General features: G+C 44.5%; 1 protein-coding gene across 3 annotated transcripts in view; it reads left to right on the top strand.

The window, feature by feature from the left end:
• The first annotated feature begins 16456 nt into the window (after positions 1-16456).
• Positions 16457-22234, top strand: part of TMEM236 (transmembrane protein 236) — a 54634-nt gene continuing 48856 nt past the window's right edge. For all 3 annotated transcript variants that reach the window (XR_010339487.1, XM_064368392.1, XM_012465448.3), the window contains exon 1: positions 16457-16838. Coding sequence is in view for 2 of the 3 variants with exons in the window: in XM_064368392.1 (XP_064224462.1) it covers positions 16582-16838 (257 nt within the window). In the remaining variant the exon portion in view is untranslated. The remainder of the gene's footprint in view (positions 16839-22234) is intronic.

The following is a 22234-nucleotide window of genomic DNA, read 5'->3' as shown; positions in this document are numbered from 1 at the left end:
AATAGCAGTGTAAGCTATTTTGGTGGGACTATATATCATGGTAACCATTGATTCCCCTAAAATAGTATTGTATGTACTTTACACTTTTTTTAATATGGCTGCTAGAAAATTTAACGACACACATGGTTCACATTCTGTTTCTGTTGGACAGTGCTGGACTGTGGCTTCCAGGATCTGGCCCTGATCCTAAAGAACGTGCAGACTCGGGAATGGGTCCCCATGAGCCCTTCCTTGTGCTGTTGAGACCTTTATTTAATTCCCTTTGTTTGAGTATGGACAAGACGTGTGACTTGCTGAAAACCAGCAGACTATGGCAAATGTGATGGGCCATCACTCCTTGCTGACGTAACATCATGGTTTTGCTGGCAGGCTGAGCTTGAAGCAGGGCCTTCCCAAGACGAGCCTCCAGAGAACCCAGCCCTGGCCAACACTGTGATCGCAGCCTTGAAGAGGACTCAGCTAAGTCCTGCCCAGACTCCTGGCCCACAGAAACTGTGAGATAATCAGTGTAGATTGTTATAAGCCATTAAATGTAATTTATTATGCAGCAATAGAAAACATGTGACCAGGAAGGGCAGAGGCACATGGAGAACTTTGGTAATCCAGCAAAAGGAGGGTGCAGGATGGGAGGAGGGTGAGGACCGAAAAACTACCCATTGTGCTCACCATCTGGGTGATAAAATAATTTGTACACCAAACCCCTGACACAATTTACCCATGTAACAAAATTGCATATTTACTCTGGAACCTAAAATAAAGCTTGGGAAGAAGGCCGGGAGTGGGGGCTCACGCCTGTAATCCCAGCACTTTGGGAGGGCTAGGTGGGTGAATCACCTGAGGTCAGGAGTTCGAGACCAGCCTGTCCAACATGGTGAAACCCCATCTGTACTTAAAATACAAAAAATAGCTGGGCGCAGTGGTGCACACCTGTAATCTCAGCTACTCAGGAGGCTGGGGCAGGAGAATCTCTTGAACCCAGGAAGTGGAGGTTGCAGTGGGCCAAGATCACACCACTGTCTTCCAGCCTGGGTGACAGAGTGAGATTCTGTCTCAAAAAAAAAAAAAAAAAATATTGGGAGAGAAAAAAAAAGGGGCAATCTAGCAAAAGGGAAATCTGATGAGAGTAAATCTTAGCTGGTGTCACTTAAAGTATCCTGGTCCTTTGAATAAGCTGTTTCTCAAGTGCTGACTGATGCGGCTTTGGTGCTGATTAGCTGACTGCCCTTGGTGATGATTACGTGCATCCTACGTAGGTCTGCTTCAGGAAGAGGAAGTTCAGGTCCATGTGAGTTTTGAAGGTAAGCTCATTGTTTGTGAGAGTTGAGTGGCTGGGTCCAGGTCACTGGGGTGTGGTTGAAGTTGGCCTTATCCTATTGCTTGCAGTGTGTTGGTGGTAGTTTTAATTAAATGCACCATGAACAGATTGCGCCCCAGCCTCTATCAGATAGATTAATCATAGTGGCTGACAGATTGGCATATGCATGGAAACATTTGCCAAAAACTTAATGGTGTAGAAACGAAAGGTAGAAATTGTTGGGAGATAATCCTCCATAAGTTCTTCTGTATTACTGCACATCTTGCAAGCAGAGACCATGGCAGTACTTTTTCTAGACCATCTTTTCCAGGAGAGAGAGAGAGAGAGAGAGAGAGAGAGAGAGATTAGATAGATAGATAGATGATAGATAGATAGATTAGATAGATAGATAGATAGATAGATAGATAGATAGATAGATAGATAGATTAGATAGATAGATAGATAGATAGATAGATAGATAGATAGATAGATAGATAGATGATAGATATTTTTTTAGATGGAGTCTCAGTCTGTCACCTAGGCTGGAGTGCAGTGGCATGATCTCAGCTCACTGCAACCTCCACCTCCCGGGTTCAAGGGATTCTCCTGCCTCAGCCTCCTGAGTAGCTGGGACTACAGGAATGTGCCACCACACCTGGCTAATTTTTGTATTTTTAGTAGAGATGGGGTTTCACCATGTTAGGCTGGTCTGACCTTGTGATCCACCTGCCTTGGCCTCCCAAAGAGCTGGGATTACAGGCGTGAGCCACCATGCCTGGCCTTTTCCAGGATATTTGCATAGCACACAGCCTTGGGAGACACAGACAGTGTCTTCTTCTAGAGCAAAGCGCAGGTTTGTTTACACCCTTGGAAGATGGAGTTGGTATCTCCCTTTAGAGCAAAGCACAGGCAGGCTGACCGTGATGAAAGACTGAGATTCCCTAGCTCAGGGCTCCTGTTTTGTTCTGCAGCTCACTGCCTTTGCCCGTGTCGCCTGCCCTTCTTATCTCCTCTGTGCTTGAGGAACTGGCACAGGACGGGATACTTCGGCTCCTGCTAACACTGTGAGTAACATAGTTCTTTCTCTGGGAGCCATGCCTCTGAGCCTTCTGAGAGCATTCCGGGAACTGCGGCTGGCTAACTTTTCAGCTTGCCTTCGTAGGTCTTGACAATTGTGTTGGATGGTAATAATAAAGTCAAAAAGTTGTCTTTTGTGGAACGGAAGTTAATCCACTTATAAGGTTTAATCCATTAAACCTTTCCCAAAATAGGCTTGGAAGTCCATGTTTTTTTATTCCCTAGGAGTGGGGGCTATGATTTTTGCTTTGTTGGATAAAATTCCTCCCACTGATTTATAAAATATGTGTATCAACAAGCAGTTCTTTGCAGGAGTGAGGTGATCACATCTTTTGCAGTGGCTTACTGAATTCACCCTTTCTGGGCCTCAGTTTTATTATCGCTAAAATGAAAAAATTGCCCAGGCATGATGGCTCAATGCCTGTAATCCCAGCACTTTGGGAGGCCAAGGCGGGTGGATCATCTGAGGTCAGGAGTTCAAGACCAGCCTGACCAATGTGGTGAAACACTTTCTCTACTTAAAAAAAAATAATAATACAAAAAGTAGCCAGGTGTGGTGGTGTGTGGCTATAATCTCAGCTATTCAGGAGGCTGAGGCGGGAGACTCTCTTGAACCTGGGAGGCAGATGTTGCAGTGAGCCAAGATCACGCCATTGCACTCCAGCCTGCACAAAAAGAGTGAAACTCCATCTCAACAATAAATAAACAAACAAACAAATAAATAAACAAACCTGGGTGACAAGCGAAACTCTAACTCAAAAATAAATAAATAAATAATTGAAATAAAAATAAAATGAGAAAATGATATCTCTTAAAGGCCCTTTCAGCTACAGTGCCTCCAGGTGATATGAAAAATACCATCACTTTATTTATTCAACAAGCTCTTGCCTTGTCCTTACTATGGGACAGGCACCAGTCTAAGTGTTTCTCAAATAACTCATTTAAACTAGGATGATACTAATAACTCCCTGCTGTAGGTGAGGAGACTGAGGCACAGGAGGTTCATCGCTTGCCCAAGCTCATCCAGCTAGCAGGCAGCATAACTGTGGTATAAACCTAGGCAGCCTTTGCGCTTATGTCCACCGTGCTGTGCCGTCTCCCATCTTGTCACTGAACAACTGAGTCAGTCTCCACTGTGTGTTAGGCACCTCCTGAGAATGCTGGAGGCCACAGGGGAGAATGAAGCCAGTCCTTGTTCTCCAGGGTCGTGGCACTAATGGGGAATTTTGTATTTTTCTCTGTGTGTGTGTGAGTGTTTGTGTGTCTCACAGAAGGACTCCAACGTAAGCATTTGCATGTAAGAATGCCTTGTTAGAACGCAGAAGTATACGTTAAATGTAGGTTAAAGAATTGCTTCTAGTTTTTTTTTTTTTTTTGAGACAGAGTCTCCCTCTGTTTCCCAGGCTGGGGTACAGTGGTATGATCTCGGTTCACTGCAACCTCCACCTCCTGGGTTCAGGCAATTCTCCTGCCTCAGCCTCCCAAGCAGCTGGGATTACAGGTGTGTGCCACCATGCCTGGCTAATTTTTGTATTTGTAGTAGAGATGGGGTTTCACCATGTTGGTCAGGCTGGTCTTGAACTGCTGACCTTGTGATCCGCCCATCTCGGCCTTCCAAAGTGCTGAGATTACAGGCATGAGCCACTGCGCCCGGCTGGTTCCAGGTTTTTAATTTGCTTATTTAAGACTGTTTAAATAAACCTTAGAGTTCTAATCTGAGGCAGTTCACTAGGTTAGACTCTTGCGGAGAACTACACAGACAAAGCTGACCCAAAGTCCTACCTATTCAATACCCAAGATTAATACAATTGTATATAGAAATTAAAGTAGCTAGACTGATTCATATCCCTTAAAAATGGTTTTTGTCAACCCAAATCCCCTTTATGTATGTAAATATGAGCTTCTTGAGGATAATAATGGAATCTTTATTACCTACTATTGCACCAAGGGCAGTGAGTTTGCTATTTTATTCACTTAATGAATGTTGAATGGGTGGCCAGTTCCACTTCACCATTTGCGAGCTGGGTCTCCAGAGCCCTGGAGAATCACACTCAGGAGCTTCAGGGGACAGGCTTTCTTGCAGGAACTACTGACTCAACGCCAAGGGAACAGACACCCTCAACGGTCACCATCCTGGGCCCAAAGGAGCGAGCGTTCAGTAGCAAGTGTGTAGCTCAGGGATTGCTGGGCCTGGGGAGGAGGCACGGACTGACAGAGCTGAAACTGGCACAGTGGGTGGGAAAGAGGGACAAGGGAATCAACGCCCTTGCTTCTCCTGCTGCCCACTGGCCTCCTGCCAGTCCTCCTACTCGAATACAGAGGACCTGCCAACTCGAATGCAGAGTGATGGGGAAATATTGAGGAGAGTGAGGGAAACGGAGGAGAGCCAGCGTGCTGGAGACATAGTCAATTGCAGCACGCACTGTCTAACTCACCACCTGCGAAAACATTACATTTTTCTGCTAGCAATTGTATTACCATGCATAGTATTTTTTTATTTTTATTTTTTAGTTTTTTTGAGACAGAGCCTCGCTCTGTCGTCAGGCTGGAGTGCAGTGGTGCATCTCGGCTCACTGCAACCTCCGCCTCCTGGGTTCAAGTGATTCTCCTGCCTCAGTCTCCCGAGTAGCTGCGACTTCAGGTGCGTGCCACCACACCTAGCTAATTTTTGTATTAACAAAATTTAGTAGAGACGGGGTTTCACCATGTTGGCCAGGATGGTCTCAATCTCTTGACCTTGTGATCTGCCTGCCTTAGCCTCCCAAAGTGCTGGGATTACAGGCATGAGCCACTGTACCCAGCCCACCATGCATATTATTTTATAAAAACCCAAAACATGTTCTAGGTGTGCTTGAGTTGTTTGATGTGTACATTGCTAAGAATTGACACAAAGTACTGAATTTAAATTATCAGTAGGTGGTGCTGCTGAGATTGCCTCTGGAAAAATCCAAACTAGCCATTTAATGGAAGATGATCTAGACTTCAGACAGGTTATTTGGGGAAAAAACGTAACATTGCAGGACAGTTTATGATGCACTGTTTTTCCATGACATCTGGAATGCACCGGTTTTTGTAATTTTATTTCCTTAATATATGGACCATTCTGGGTTTGCTCAGCAATCAAAAGAGCAGCAGCTGATGTTTCTCTGCAGAAATAGAAGGATGGTCATGCTGTAGGCCATATGCTAGATGAGGGGTAGCTGTTGCCTTTGTGTCTTAATTTTCTGTTAGATAGTCACATAATGAATCATAATGTGTATCAAGTTTTTTTAATGGTTTCATTTGAATTTTCTGGAGAAGAGAATTAGATGCGAAGAACTTCAGAGCCGCGTCTTCTGACAGTATCAGAAGTGAGCCTGCACGGTGCCATTTTCCTATCAACCCTCATGAAATAGACACCACAGGCCTTGAGAGAAATAGGCCCACGAATGTTGTTTTGGCCAGACACAGTGGCTCACACCTGTGATCCCAGCAGTTTGGGAGGCCGAGGTGGGCAGATCACCTGAGGCTGGGAGTTTGAGACCAGCCCAACCAACATGAAGAAACCCCGTCTCTACTAAAAATGCAAAATTAGCTGGATATGGTGACGCATGCCTGTAATCCCAGCTACTTGAGAGGCTGAGGCAGGAGAATCACTTGAACCTGGGATGTGGAGGTTCACTACACCCAGCTAATTTTTGTATTTTTAGTAGAGACGGGGCTTCACCATATTGGCCAGGATTGTCTCGATCTCCTGACCTCATGATCCGCCCGCCTTGGCTTCCCAAAGTACTGGGTTTACAGGCGTGAGCCACCACACCTGGCCAAGATTTTGTTTTTTAAAAGAGATAGGGTCTTGCCATGTTGCCCAGACTGGTTTTGAACTCCTAGGCTCAAGTGATCCTCCTATCTCAGCCTCTTAAGTAGCTGAGACTGTAGGAACAGCACACCACCACACACAGCTCCAGTCACTCAAATTTTTAAAATTGTTGAGACTAGTAGGTTTATTAGTAGCCTGAATCAATCTATCAACAGTCTAATTCTGGCCTTGTAATATAGGTTCAAAGTATTATTGTCATTACAGAGGAGAGGCATATAGATTAATTTAAATACCTTGAGTCAGATTATACATAAATTTTGAAAATAAAAATTATTCCTGGGCCACTACCACTGTGGTGTTGATTTAAACTGTTACATTTTGTTTACTTCTGAAATTAGAATGATGACTAGGTATTTACATTAAATTGGTTTATCCATGCTTAAATAATATAGGAACACAAAATATACCCAAATGAAGTGGCAAGACACAGTTTTTAAAAATATACATGCAAATGATTGAAAAATGTAACTAATTGGGCTGAACTCACAACTGACGCCTATAATCCCAGCACTTTGGGAGGCCCAGGTGGGCGGATCATGAGGTCAAAAGATCAAGACTATTCTGGCCAACATAGTGAAAACCCCTCTCTACTAAAAATTAGCTGGTCGTGGTGGCTCAAATCTATAATCCCAGCTACTCGGGAGGCTGAGGCAGGAGAATTGCTTGAACCCGGGAGGCGGAGATTGCAGTGAGCCAGAGATTGCACCACTGCACTCCAGCCTGGGTGCCAGAGTGCAACTGTCTCAAAAAAAAAGTATTTAGTTTTTGGTATGTTTTATGTTTTCGTTTAATTCGCATTGTTTCATTTTAGCAATGATATAATGGTGAAAATAGAATTCAGCAGATGTTTAAACGCGAGCAGGATCTAACAAGGAGTGAGTGGGCAGAACACAGTTAACCGAGCAGGCTGGACGGCTGCCTTTTGAAAGGCCTGTTTATAGGTTCCCACAATTCCCAGAGTTGACGAGAGTGTCTCACTGTGCCTGAACAGTTTGCCTGAATGCTGTGGTTTATTTTGAACACCGGCTTTCCTACTGGGAGTCTGGAATTTTGGTGGGTTCCAGGCAGAAGGTGTCTAAGTGACCAGCACCCAGCAAAAACCATGGGCACTGGCCAGGCGCAGTGGCTCATGCCTGTAATCCCAGCACTTTGGGAGGCCGACACAGGTGGGTCACTTGAGGTCAGGAGTTCAAGACCTACCTGGCCAAAATGGCGAAACCCCATCTCTACTAAAAATACAAAAATTAGCCAGGCATGGTGGTAGGTGCCTGTAGTCCCAGCTACTCAGGAGGCTGAGGCAGGAAAATTGCTTGAACCTGGGAGATGGAGGTTGCAGTGAGCCGAGATGGTGCCACTGCACTCCAGCCTGGGCAACAGGGTCAGACTCCGTCTCAAAAACAACAACAACAACAAAAACAACCATGGGCACTGAGTCTCCTAGGAGCTTTCCTGGTGGCTACATTTCATGTGTCATCATGACTCATTGCTGTGGGAACTAAGCATGTCCTATTTAACCATTTAACTCAAGTGGGAGAGGACCCATGCAAACTGATACCCGGTTTCCCATGGACCTCACCCCATGTACCATTTCCCTTTGCTGATTTTCCTTCAAGTTCTTTCAGTGTAAAAAAATCATAGCCCCGAGCACAATCATGTCTGACTCCTGTAAGTCCTAGAAAATTATTGAAACAGGTGGTGGTCTTGGGGTTCCCCCAGCACAAGATACTGTCACCACTTTTAAGGAAGTAAGATGAATAAGGGAAAATTTGAAACTACAGCACAAGGTTAGGATGTAAGCAAGGTAAGAAGAAATAGGGACTGATATTGCTTGCAGCCAGGTAATTAGATCCAGTCGTCAGGCATCTCCGTGTTTTGTAGCCAAGTTAGTGTATTTAGGTTAGGACCTTTGAAAGAATCCAGCTAGACTAGCATTAAATGAAATTTATGGGAGGCTGTTATTTTGATCTAGGCTCCCAGCAGATCAGACTAAACCCAAATGCAGCCACTGGTTGAAAGTGCCATGTCATCAAACTGAACTTTGAGAAGTTTTCCAAAAATCTGCAGATTATAGCAGCCAGTCAGAAGGGGCCCCGTGTGCCTGAGCCAACATGCTAAGGAAGCCCCCTCTGAGGTAACCTTATGAAGAAAGTAACTTTTAAAAGACCAATCTGCTATTCGTTTCTTATTTCTACTTTCTTCAGCCCTTTTCTGTCTATACAGCCAGTGTCTTCTTCTCTACTCATCAAGGCTCTTATTCTATTTTATAGAAGGAGATGCTGTCCCGATTTGTGAGTTGCAAATAAATGCCAGTTCAATTTTTAAATGAATTTTATTGTAATTTTTTTTTTTTTTTTGAGACAGGATCTCACTCTATTGCCCAGGCTGGAATACAGTGGAATACAGTGGCATGAGACCCTGTCTCTACTACATAAAAATTAGCTATGTGGTGGTTAAGGTGGTGGTATGCACCACCTAAGTCCCAGTTACTTAGGAGGCTGAGGTGGGAGGATGACTTGAGCCTGGAAGTTCAAGGCTGCAGTGAGCCAGGATTGCACCACTACACTGCAGCCTGGCAACAGAGTAAGACATTGTCGCTAGGCACAGTGGCTTACATCTGTAATCCCAGCACTTAGGGAAGGTGAGGCAGGCAGATCACCTGAGGTCAAGAGTTCGAGACTAGCCTGGTCAACATGGTGAAACCCCGTCTCTACTAAAAATACAAAAAAAATTAGCTGGGCGTGGTGGCAGGCGCCTGTAATCCCAGCTACTTGGGAGGCTGAGGCAGTTTCAACCCAGGAGGCAGAGGTTGCCGTCAGCTGATATCACGCCACAGCACTCCAGTCTGGACAACAGAGTGAAACTGTCTCAAGAAAATACGTATGTATTTATAGATATCAACTCAAAAACTGAGATGAAAACAAAACCAAGCCGAACCTGCGCCACCCAGTGGAGTTAGGAAGCACTGCATATAGGCAAATCACGTGGAAATTTTAACTTTTATCCACTGTGATCGCATTAACTGCACAATGATCATTTTCACTTATTTTGTGAATCCATGGTGGGCAGAACTACTAATAGTTATTTCAAGATAGTTTAATTTACGTAAGGAAGAATTGGAGAGTTTCAAACTTATCAAGTCCTCAACAGCGAAGATGTGGGAAATTTAGGTTAAAGCTTCCTTGTGAACTTTGGGGTGAATTTATGCTAATGGGTTAGGGCTATACCTACATTTTTGTCTGCTTAAATTTGTTACTCTGGGACACCAAAAGGCTAACTTGTTTTAGACCCTTGAGAAATAAAATTTGAGAATTGTCGCAAACAATGAAGTGACTTACTTTTTTCCATTAATATTGTTTTTTTAAAAATTTTAGTTTATTTATACATTACTACACACACAATTTGTATGAAGACTACACAGTGGAGTGGGAAATCTTAATTCACTTTCTCTTTTAAGATCTGGGAAATTTTAATAGAATGATATTTTAAGGGAGCGTAATTATTTTTCTAAGTGAGGATTTCCTATACATTTTGTTAATTTCAAGAACAGCATCACCAGTTATAAAAAGGGCTACAAAAGTGAATACGCTGTCACCTTTGCTCTTCCAACGTTGCTGATCTGACAGCCAGACAGATGAAATGACACTTTTTCCTATTGTATGTATTTAGCATAATCTGGACTATGATAAAAATTGGTCAAGGGGGCTTATATCAGATAGTAATATCATCTCACTAAGTTTACTTCAAGTGATTTGTTTGCTCACACCTGCGTACGATGATCAGCAACTCTGTGGAAATTTTAAATAAACAGTAGATCGGGCCCAGGGACATACGTTCACTTCTTCCCTAGGCTAATGTACATTCAGCTTGATCCCAAGAGCAGTTTCACTGCCACTAGCTCCTGTCTTTTTGCACATCATAAAATCATAGGAAACAAACCACGGATATGCCAGAACATTCCTGGCAATTTGTACATTGTGTTTCACAGGCCCTACGCTGAAAACAATGAACAAACCTTGAGATTACAAATGATCTTACTAACAATTTTAGAGACTCGATTTTTGACTTCCTGCCTGCAGGAAGGAAATGACAGTTGGAAGTGTGGAGAACAGGTGTTCCCCTGAACAGAATGATATCTTCTGCTTACTAAAATAAAAAACACTGCATCAACACTCCTACGTGGAAGTGGACTCTAACCACAGGACTCAGTCTTTTCACCATGGATCCAGCTTCAGAAACCCAAATCTGTTTCCTAGCAGGAAGTTGTTAAACCCAGCATTAAAGAGCAGCAAACTAAGGCGCAGAGTTCCTCGAATCAGTACTGGGTTAATCCATGTAAAGAATTTGGGTGGATTGAAAATGTCCCCTTCCGTGTCTTTCAGTTACCGCAGTGCAATTGCATGGCAGATTCAACAGAGGACTTAGAAGGGCAGGAATCAGGATTGGAGGATTGCAGTAAACAGGTCCCAGCTGAAGGGTAGGTGATCTTAAACCTTCTTTCATCTCCCGTTGTCTTTGTCTCCAGGTTAGGGGCCTGGGATTATTTCCTCCCGGTAGCTTGGTGTTGGCATAATAGTGTTCTTCTTCTTTGCCAAGCTTGCTAGTTGCTTTGTCCCTCATGAAGGAATCTTCACTGCCTCCTAAACCTTTCTGTAACATTCAGGCAAATGACACCTTAAAAGGGCTGAAGACGGTCAGGCGCGGTGGCTCATGCCTGTAATCCAGCACTTTGGAAGGCTGAGGCGGGTGGATCGTGAGGTCAGGAGTTCAAGATCAGCCTGGCCAAGATGGTGAAACCCTGTCTCCACTGAAAACTACAAAAATTAGCCGGGTGCGATGGCAGGCGCCTGTAATCCCAGCTACTCAGGAGGCTGAGGCAGGACAATTGCTTGAACCGGGGCGGCAGAGGTTAGAGTGAGCCCAGATTACACCACTGCACTCTAGCTTGGGGAACAGAGTGAGACTCTGTCTCAAAAACAAGGGCTGAAGACTCTGACATGATTGAAGGCTATGCCTTGGACCAGGCAAATACCAGACAGTCCTTGCCAGTTTCCTTCCTTCATGCTGCAAACCCGTTAGGACGTGTACTTTTTGCGGACCCACAGATTGGAGGAAGCTGGGGAAATATTGCAGCCTTCACATCTATGAAGCCTTGGTGAATGCTTGGAGAGGGTCCTAGTCTTTTTCAACAGGAGTACTGAGATGAATCAATTCTGCAGTCCACAGGGACTTTGTCTTTTTTACCTTGAGAACCCAAGGAGCCATGCTATGAAGAAAAGAGATCTGGTAGCTTTATTTGGAGCCCATGCGTTGCGAGGGTAAGGAGGACCGAGCCAGGCAATCGAAGCCTGTAGACTGAGTGAATAGATTGAATTGAGACTGATAGAACGTGATTCCTCCTTTGGAAATGTCAGCATGGGAGGCAGCATTCCCTTGGAATAAAAAGAGTTAACCCTGATCAAATCCCTGCACATTCTCTTTTCTGCCTACTTCTCTCTTTTTTTCTTCTCTGCCTAATTCTTGTTTCTTAAAAAAAAAAATTCTTTTTTTTATTCCTAACTCACCACTTCTCTCTCTTTTTGAGCAGGGAAGAGGACAGGGTCTTACTCTGTTGCCCAGATTTGGAGGGCAGTGGCTCGATCATGTCTCAACATCCTGGGATCAAGCAAGCCTCCCTCTTCAGCCTCTTGAGTAGCTGGGACTACAGGTGTGCACCGCCATGCCCAAATAATTTTTGTATTTTTCATAGACACGGGGTTTCGCCATGTTGCCCAGGTTGGTCTTGAATTCCTGGGCTCAAGCGATCTACCCACCTCAACCTCACAAAATTGTGGGATTACGGCATGAGCCACTGTGCCTGGCTGTCTCTACATCTCTTATACTTCATTTACGCATTTCTTCCTTCCAGGAATATGTATTAGGGGACTGTTGTGTGCTCAGCACTGCACTGAGAAATGAGGATACACAGATGAAAAGCAGATGCTCTCTGCTTCCCAGGAGCTCATGGTTTTGTAGGGGACCCAGTATATAAACGAATGATATAAGGACATTATATCATTTGTAGCACCCTACAAGCATCCAAAAGGTGTTTTGAGGCCAGGCACAGTGGCTCACACCTGTAATCCCAGCACTTTGGGAGGCCAAGGCAGGCGAATCACTTGAGGTCAGGAGTTTGAGACCAGCCTGGCCAACATGGCGAAACCCCATCTCTACTAAAATACAAAAATTAGTTGGGCATAGTGGGGGATGCCTGTAATCCCAGGTACTCAGGAGGCTGAGGCAGGGGAATCACTTGAACCCCGGAGGCGGAAGTTGCAGTGAGCTGCGATTGTGCCACTGCACTCCAGTCTGAGTGACAGAGCAAGACTCTGTTTCAAAAAGAGAAAAGGTGGTTTGATTTGAAAACATTCCTAAGAGTGAGAATCTGATGGACCTGGTTTATGCCAGGCTCCATATAGCTTGCTGGACACTCTATAGCTCAGGGCCCATTCATTCAGGGAGATGTGGCTGGTGAAGGGACATGGACTGTGGGTGGGTCACTCTTCCCAGCCCTAACTTGCCCCGTGTACTTACTCCACCAGTGTCTTCGGGTCTTTCCGGGGCAGTTGTGCTATCTCCGTAGGCAGGGCGTGGGTTAACAGGGACTGCCATGGTCTGCACATAGGAAGTGTTCAGTGGACAATGTGAACACACTCAACTGTTTCTTTACAGGGAGTTGGGCTCATGGCGGGCAGAAAGCGAGAATCACAGCCTCCCTCCTAAAGAAAGCACAGCCAGTGACCAGAGCATTCCAGGAGGTAGAGAACACTGGTCCCAGGTCATGTCACATGAATGCTAACACTCCTGGTGTCATCTTTAAAGGTAAAGGTGGCCAGAAGCAATGGCTCCCATCACTTTGGGAGGCTGAGGTGGGTGGATCACTTGAGGCCAGGAGTTCGAGACCAGGCTGACCAATATGGTGAAACCCTGTCTCTACTAAAAATATAAAAATTAGCCAGGTGTAGTGGTGGGTGCTTGTAATCCTAGCTACTAGGGTGACTGAGGCAGGAGAATCACTTGAACCCAGGAGACAGAGGTTGCAGTGAGCTGAGATCGAACCATTGCACTCCAGCCTGGGCGACAGAGCGAGACTGTTTCAAAAAATTAAAAAATAAGGTAAAAGTGAAGGAAGATTATGAACCACAGGAATGTCACAGGTGAGAAATAGAAAGCTAGTGTCAGTTTAAAATTCTCGTGAATGGAAAGAAAAATTAAGCATTCAAAATGGGATTATAGACCTGGGCAAGAGACTTCTTTTTCAAGAGCCAAGCTATTTTTATTCGATAACTCTCTTCAAATGCTCAATAATTCCTATTCATACACAAAATTTGTAGCAGAAGTTATGATTCAACAGAGTGCTAGTGACTCCAAGATGGAACGTTAGGTTAAAATATAATTCATATGCAGTATCATTTAAATAGGCATTTTCATCAGGGATGATACTGACAGTTGATGTCAATGATGAGCTATTAGAAGTGGTTGATGACGGGGTGTGGTGGCTCATGCCTGTAATCCCAGCACTCTGGGAGGCTGAGGCGTGTGGATCACCTGAGGTCAGAAGTTTGAGACCAGCCTGACCAACATAGCAAAACCCCCTTTCTACGAAAAATACAAAAATTAGCCAGGCATGGTGGTGAACATCTGTAGCCCCAGCTACTTGGGAGGCTGAGTCAGGAGAATCGCTTGAACCCGGGAAGCAGAGGTTGCAGTGAGCTGAGATCACACCACTGCACTCCAGCCTGATGACAGAGTGAGACTGCACCTCAAAATAAAGAAGTAGTTGACGACGGAACTGCTGCTCAGATGGGTCTCCACCCCATCCTTCGTATTTTATCACTGTTCTTCCGAGTCTCTTCTTCAGCTTGAAAGAACTTCTGCTGAACTTCAATGGATTCAAAATCCAAGTTCAAATAAAATAACTAGATGGCTTGAAGAAGCCCTTGACTAATTGTCCTGCAGTGAGGGGGCAGAGGGCACCCATCCTCGGGGCCACACCAGGAGCCTCCCATGCACCCTGGAGTCTGGTAGTGCAGGGTCCCTTCTGCCAAGGGCCTTGAGAGAGAGAAGCCTAGAGAAATACGGTCTGCATCAGTGTGACAGCAGGCACAGGGAAAGCCGCAGAAGGGACGGGGCTCAATGTCTGCTAGTGTGACGCCCCCCTCATCACTCCCGCTCCGTTTGTGATGAACAAAGGACAACTGTGTTCAGAAAACCTCGCTTTTCCACTGCCAGCTACACACACGCCCCAAACCCTTAATGGGACACTACATGATGACCCCAACCTATTTTATTGTTGTTGTTGCAGGGTCTCACGTTGTTGCTCAGGCTGGAGTGCTGTGGCACGATCACAGCTCACTGCAGCCTCGACCTCCCAGGCTCAAGCAATCCTCCCACCTCCGCCTCCGGAGTAGCTGAGACCACAGGCACACCACATTGTGCCTGGCTAATTTTTTGTAGAGAAGAGGTTTCACCATGTTGCCCAGGCTGGTCTCAAACTCCTGGCCTCCTCAAGCTATCAACCCACCTTGGCCTCCTAAAGTGCCAGGGTTACAGGTGTGAGCCACTGCACCTGACCCCCACACACTATTTTCCTGACATTGCCTTCTCCTGTTTCCTGCTGTGCCACACCAGATTCTCATGAAGCACTGCAGCACCCTTGGCTCTGTCTGAAATGTCACTGACACCGCAGTGCCCCCATCCGTCCTGACCACGCTTACGTGCCCGTCCCCTTCCCACAACCCCAAGGTGAAGCTCCCCCCGATGTAACAGCGGCGCTTTGTTTACACTTCCGACCTCAGTTTTTTGTTGTCCAGTTTGCCTCCTCCATTGGACCTCAGGCACTTTCAGGACAGGCTCTTCTGTCACTCATTCATCTTCACATCCTAACACACACTAAAATGCTCATTGTAGGTGCTCAGATAGGTTTTTTTTTTTTTTGAGATGGTGTTTTGCTCTGTCGCCCAGGCTGGAGTGCAGTGGCATGATCTTGGCTCACTGAAACCTCAGCCTCCTCAGTTCAAGTGATTCTCCTGCCTCAGCCTCCCAAGTAGCTGGGATTACAGGCATGTGCCACCATGCCCATCTATATTTTGTATTGTTTTTGCTTTTGAGATGGAGTTTTGCTCTTGTTGCCCAGGCTGGAGTGCAATGGCACAATCACAGCTCACTGCAACCTCCGCCTCCCAGGTTCAAGCGATTCTCCTACCTCAGCCTCCCAAATAGCTGGGATTACAGGCATGTACCTCCACTCCTGGCTAGTTTTATATGTATATATATTTTAAGTAGAGATATGGTTTTACCATGTTGGTCAGGCTGGTCTCAAATTCCTGATCTCAGGTGATCCACCTGCCTTGGCCTCCCAAAGTGCTGGGATTATAGGCATGATCCACTGCACCTGGCCTTAATTTTTGTATTTTTTCATAGAGGCAGGGTTTCGCCATTTTGGCCAGGCTGGTCTTGAACTCCTGATCTCAGGTGATCTACCCAGCTCGGCCTCCCAAAGTGCTGGGGTTACAGGCGTGAGCCACCATGCCTGGCGTCAACTATGTTTTTCAAAGGAAGGATACTCATGGAGACAATTGTTGTCTTTTAAATATTTGATATGCGCTTGAGCTAGTTATAGATAGCTCTTAATGTGTTAGTTCTGATAACAGGTTTCTAATGTCACCATTTTAGTGTGCTGAGCAGCGAAGCAAAAATAACATTAATCTGTGTTATTTGACAACTAATGCACAATAACGAATGAATATCAAGTATCAGGGAGAATCCTGGCGAGAAAGTTGACAAAGTGAATTCATACTCCCTTTTCAAGCAGTTGAAAGGGAGGGGTAGTTTTCCAAGATGAAGACTTAGGTTTGAGTATCTCTCTTTGCCTGAATATGCTTTTAAGTAAAAATAGAGGATTTGATTCTATCTATTCCCCTTTAACTCTAAAATTATATTTTTCCAGCAGTTTTACTTAGCAAGAGTTGACTATTACACAAATGGTTTTGTGCTAACATTAGCAATAAATACATTTTTAAAACCCTGCTTTTACTGATGCTCCCAGGCATGCTCTAGAGTTCATCTGACTTCTAATAATGGAAGTGCAAATACATTGAGTGATCACTTCCACAACAGTCCTGTTCCTTTAAGAGATCACGGTTGTTAAGTTAGGAGATTATTGAACCATATGAGGGTCAATAAAAGAATAAAAAGTCACTGGTTAGCGAGTCGAGGACAAGGAACTTGATCCCAGTTCAGTATCTGCAGATCCGTATGCTGCCCATAGTCAGAGAGAGAGTCCCAGGTCCGTGGCAGCTTGCTTTTCCTCGGGATGGCTTCTGGAAGGCTCATTAAGTTTGTGGTTTTTGAGCTCCTAGAATTTGCTGCTTTCTCTGTCCCTACGCTTGTGATCATGGAACAGTTTGCCACCGCCTACCAAGGAACAAGGGCCAGATCCGAGAACACGCACTACTGGCTGATTGTCTCCTGTGCTATTGCCTATGTTGCGTTGGTGACTCTACTGATATGGGTTCCTGTAAAAGTTCTCCTGCATAAGAAACGTTATCTTTACAAAAAGATCAAAGGATGGTAAGTAAAAGAATTTTCTTTTTCAATATGGAGTCTTGCTCTGTCGCCCAGGCTGGAGTGCAGTGGCCCAATCTTGGCTCACTGCAACCCCTGCCTCCCGGGTTTAAGTGATCCTCCTGCCTCAGCCTCCCAAGTAGCTGGGATTACAGGCATGAGCCACCATGCCTGGCTAATTTTTGTATTTTTAGTAAACTGGTCTTGAACTCCTGACTTCGTGATCTGCCTGCCTTGGCCTCCCAAAGTGCTGGGATTATAGGCTGAGCCACCATGCCCGGCCATTTGTTGTTTTTTTAATCTTTTAAGTTAAGTGGTATAAGCGCAGGTTTGTTACATAGGTTAACTTGTGTCATGGGCGTTTGTTGTACAGATTATTTAACGGGGTTGAACCACCATGCCCAGCTAATTTTTGTAGTTTTAGTAGAGACGGGGTTTCCATGTTGGCCAGGCTGGTCTCGAACTCCTGACCTCAAATAATCCACCCTCCTCTGCCTCCCAAAGTGCTAGGATTACAGGAGTGAGCCACCGTTCCCGGCCCGTGAAAGAGTTCTTTAGCAGGGAATCCCAGTGATGCTTTCAGATACGTTCGTTTGTTGTTTGTTTTAACTTTTAAGTTTGGAGGTATAAGCCCAGGTTTGTTACATAGGTTAACTTGTGTCATGGGGGTTTGATGTACAGATTATTTCATCTCCCAGGTATTAAGGACATCTGTGTCCCTGCAAAGGACATGATCTCATTCTTTTTCATGGTTGCATAGTATTCTATGGAGCATATATACCACATTTTCCTTATCTGGTCTATCACTGATAGACATTTAGGTTGATTTCATGTCTTTGCTACTGTGAATAGTACTTCAACGAACATACAGGTGCATGTGTCTGTGTAATAGAATGATTTCTGTTCTTTTGGGTATACACCCACTATTGGGATTGCTGGGTCAAATGGTATTTCTGTCTTTAGGTCTTTGAGGAATCACCACACTGTCTTCCGCAATGGCTAAACTAATTTAGACTCCCATTAACAGTGTATAAGCATTCCTGAAAGAGATGTTCTAATGTACTATGGGTAAGGAGGTGAGCAGAGCATAAGTATATAATGAGAGATCGATGGAAGGTTACAATTACTGCTTCTGTAAATGTATGGATATTATGGTATCTTCTATTATTTTTCTACAGTCATTTATACTGAGTGATAATAACACAGGAGATGGGCTAGTAAGACTGGAGTTGGTGCCGGTTCATGCTGCCCTAAGTAGTAAGTGTTGGACCTAATTCTCCTGTACACTATACTGTATAAACTTATCACAGTCAGCTTATACAAGTCATCGTCACAAGATGATAATGTAGAATTTTAATTTTGCATAAAACTGAAAGTAATGTCTACTTTTAATTATTTACATTGCGTTTTGGAGGCCTAAGGCATACTTTGACCATTAACTAAGTTTTCTTAAAACAACTGTTCCTTTAGATTTTTTATTTACTTATTTATTTATTTTGAGACAGGATGTGGCTCTATTGCCCAGGCTGGAGTGCAGTGGTATGATCATTGCTCACTGCAGCCTCGACCTCCTCAGTGGGCTCAGGTGATCCTCCCACCTCAGCCTCCTGAGTAGCTGGGACTACAGGTGTGCACCGCCATACCCGGCTAATTTGTTTGTGTTTTTGTAAAGGTGAAGTTTTGCCATGTTGCTCAGGCTGGTCTCAAACAATCCACCCGTCTTGGCCTCCCAAAGTGCTGAGATTACAGGCGTGAGCCACCAAAGCTGGCCTACTTAGACTTTAAAAATAAATAATTTACTATGTTGGTAAATTCTATTACCCTTGTAGGAGAGGAAAGTACTTCGATAACAATATAGAGATATTTTAATTAAATCAGTATTTATTGTTGATTTAACTAGCAGCTTAGCTGATGGCTCTACTGATCCATATTAAGGCATCAAACAGAGAGTCTCTGATATTAATGTATTTTTCCTTTTAGAGCTTTACATCTGATTCTTACTCATCTGGGACCTCTCTGTTTTCTTTGATAAGTTAATTTTTCTTGCATACTGATATTTTATTTTATTTTATTTTATTTTATTTATTTGAGACAGAGTTCACTCTTGTTCAAGCTGGAGCATGGTAGTGCGATCTCGGCTCACTGCAACTTTTGCCTCCCGGGTTTAAGTGATTCGCCTGCCTCAGCCTCCTGAGTAGCTAGGATTACAGGCACCTGCCACCACTCCTGGCTAATTTTTTTTTTTTTTTTTTTTTTTGTATTTTTAGTAGCGACAGGGTTTCACCATATTGGCGAGGCTGGGCTTGAACTCCTGACCTCAGGTGATCCACCTGCCTTGGCCTCCCAAAGCATTGGGATTACAGGTGTGAGCCACTGTGCCCTGCCGATGTTTTATTTTGGAAGTGAACAACATAGATCACATGTGAACATCACATGTGAATTACTGGGAACTTGCACATACACACCGGCAGAAATGTACAAATAATAGGCGCTGCACTAGAGCTAGAAATACCATCACCGCAGTTGGGAGGATGCTGACGGTGAGCTGTCACGTGAAATTCATGACGCCCTCTTTAGCTACAGATCCTGGATGTGGCCCCTCCTGTGAACCACGCCAGAAGACTATTATTTCCCCGGGAGCAGGGGTCTTAAGGGATTTCTGGAAATAAAGCATTTTGTTGTTGGCACTGCTTTTATCAGTAGGGTTTAGAGGCTTCCCAGACCTTAACCAGAGCCCCAGGATCACCTAAGGGGTAGCTGGGAGCCGACTGGGCCCTGCACCTCTCACACCCTGTAGGAGTGGCTTTGACCATCCAAGACTCCTGGCTGGTTTGGAATTTTGAGGGAATGGTGGAAGGTTTAAATGACAACAGAAATAAACCAATGGAAAACTGGCCCACCACTGCCCAGGAAAAAGCTCTTGGGTTTTTCGTGTTTTGTTTTTTGGTGTTCACATTGACTCACATCCTGGGACTAGATTCTGAATGTCATTTAGGCAACAAACCTTCCCATGTAACTTACTGTTATTATTATTAGGCTATTGTAATTCATTTTTTACAGATCGTTGATTATATGCCATGTAAGTACTGATCTGAGGTGGTACAGAAATATGTACTTCTTAGGCCGGGTGCAGTGGCTCACACCTGTAATCCCCACGCTTTGGGAGGCCAAGCTGGGAGGACTGATTCAAGCCCGGAGTTAGAGACCAGCCAGGGCAACGTAGTGAGACCTCATCTCTACAAAACATTACAAAATCGGCAGGGTGTGGTGGTACGTGCCTGTAGTCCTGGCTATTCAAGAGGATGGCTTGAGCCCAGGAGTTTGAGCTTGCAGTGATCTGTGATTGCACCACTGCTCCAGCATGAGTGACAGAGTGAGACCCCGTCTCTGAAAAACAAAAAGAGAGAGAAACATATACTTCACCTCATAAAGTAGATTTTTTTTTTTTTTTGAAAAGGAGTCTAGCTCTGTCACCTAGTCTGGAGCACAGTGGAGAGATCTTGGCTCACTGTAACCTCTGCCCCCCAGGTTCAAACAATTCTCTCGCCTCAGTTTTCTGAGTAGCTGGGATTACAGGTGTGCATGACCACACCCGCCTGATTTTTGTATTTTTAATAGATATGGGTTTTCGCCATGTTGGCCAGGCTGACCTCGAACTCCTGACCTCAGGTGATCTGCTCACCTCGGCCTCCCAAATTGCCGGGATTATAGGCATAAACCACTGTGCCTGGCCTAAAGTGGAATTTTTGTAAGTTTATTGTTATTATTCCCAAGAGAAAACTGCTGATTAGAGAGGTTCAACAACTGTCCCCAAGTCAGTGAACTAGAGAGAGTGGAAGAGCCAGACTTTGGACCTAAGTCTGACTCCATAATGGGTATCTCTAGCCACTATCCTAAACTGCCTCTCTGAAGGACAAGGTCCCAATCTCCTGGGGCAATTGAGATTAAGGCTTTCGTTTCTGGTTTTAGTGCATGTGGTATACCGGTAACCTTTGGTGTCTGCTCAGATTTTGTTTTCTACATCTGGCCCAGGCACCTCCCCTGTGCTAAAGTGTTTTGGGTTGTCATAGCTACATCTCTCAGTGATTTCTTTTGGGAAATAGACTTCCCAGTCTTTAGTTTCTGTTTGCGGGTGTGCCTGGCCACATGTGTTTTAAATAGACAGTGAACAGGTTATCTGTAATTTCAGTGAAACTGAAACTGTTTCTTCCTGGCCAATTTCATGAGCATTATCATATAGTTATCTTTTACTGGCACAGAAGAGAAGCAATAGCTACTGAGAACTGTTAGAGGAACTTTACACCTTCTGTACTACTGAATATAAGCTTTACAACTCAGTAAAGCGTAGATGCTAGTGTTCTCATTTTATAGACAAAGAAACTGAAACTTAAAGTAATGAACTCTGTCAACTGATAAAGCTGGCAAGTGGAGCCAGGCATGGTAGCTCACGCCTGTGATCCTAAGACTTTGAGAGGCTGAGATGGGAGGATCGTTTGAGTGCATGAGTTCAAGACCAGCCTAGGCAACATAGTGAGACCCTGTCTCTACAAAAAAATTAAAAAATTAGCCAGGCATGGTGATATGTGCCTGTAGTCTCAGCTACTCCGGGAGCTAAAGGGGGAGAATCATTTGAGCCCTGGAGATCAAGGCTGCAGTGTGTTGTGATCATGCCACTGTACTCTAGCCTGGTTGACAGAGCAAAACCCTGTCTCAAAAAAAAAAAAAAAAAAAAAGAATAAAGAATAAAGAAAGCTAGGTAATGGGGGAGCTAGGATTTGTGAGCCTGGGTCTGTCTGATTCCATGCAATTTCCTCTATGGCATGCAAGTTTCTTTTCCTTTATTCTTTCTGACTTTGAATGCCAAGTGTGTTTCAAGAAAAATACAATGTGTTTTGTTTGTTGTTTTTTGGTTCTTTTTTGAGATGGAGCCTCGCTCTGTTGCCCAGGCTGGAGTGCAGTGGCACGATCTCGGCTCACTGCAACCTTTGCCTCCAGGGTTCAAGGCATTCTCTTGTCTCAGGCTCTCAAGTAGCTGGGATTGCAGGCTTGTGCCACCATGCCCTGCTAATTTTTGTATTTTTAGTAGAGACGGTTTCACTATGTTGGCCAGGCTGGTCTCCAACTCCTGACCTCAAGTGATCCACCCACCTTGGTCTCCCAAAATGCTGGGATTACAAGCGTGAGACATCGTGCCCAGCCAGAAAAATGCGATGCTTTTAATGTCATTAACATACATTTCTTCCAGACATGTATTTGGCTATTACAATAAATGGGGTAGTACACAGGGTGTCATATCTTGGTCGCTACATGATGATGAAGCAAAAATAATTGCTACTAGGGAAAATAAGGATTGAGCATATGAATTATTTTTGAGGAATAGTCAAATAGTTGTTTATGTGAAA

This window comes from Aotus nancymaae, unplaced genomic scaffold, assembly GCF_030222135.1.
Source record: "Aotus nancymaae isolate 86718 unplaced genomic scaffold, 86718_ANA_hifiasm-v0.15.2.pri h1tg000077l, whole genome shotgun sequence".
NCBI classification, from domain to species: Eukaryota; Metazoa; Chordata; class Mammalia; order Primates; family Aotidae; genus Aotus; species Aotus nancymaae.
Note: the sequence above shows the minus strand (reverse complement) of the source record. Positions and strands in the feature narration are given on the sequence as shown.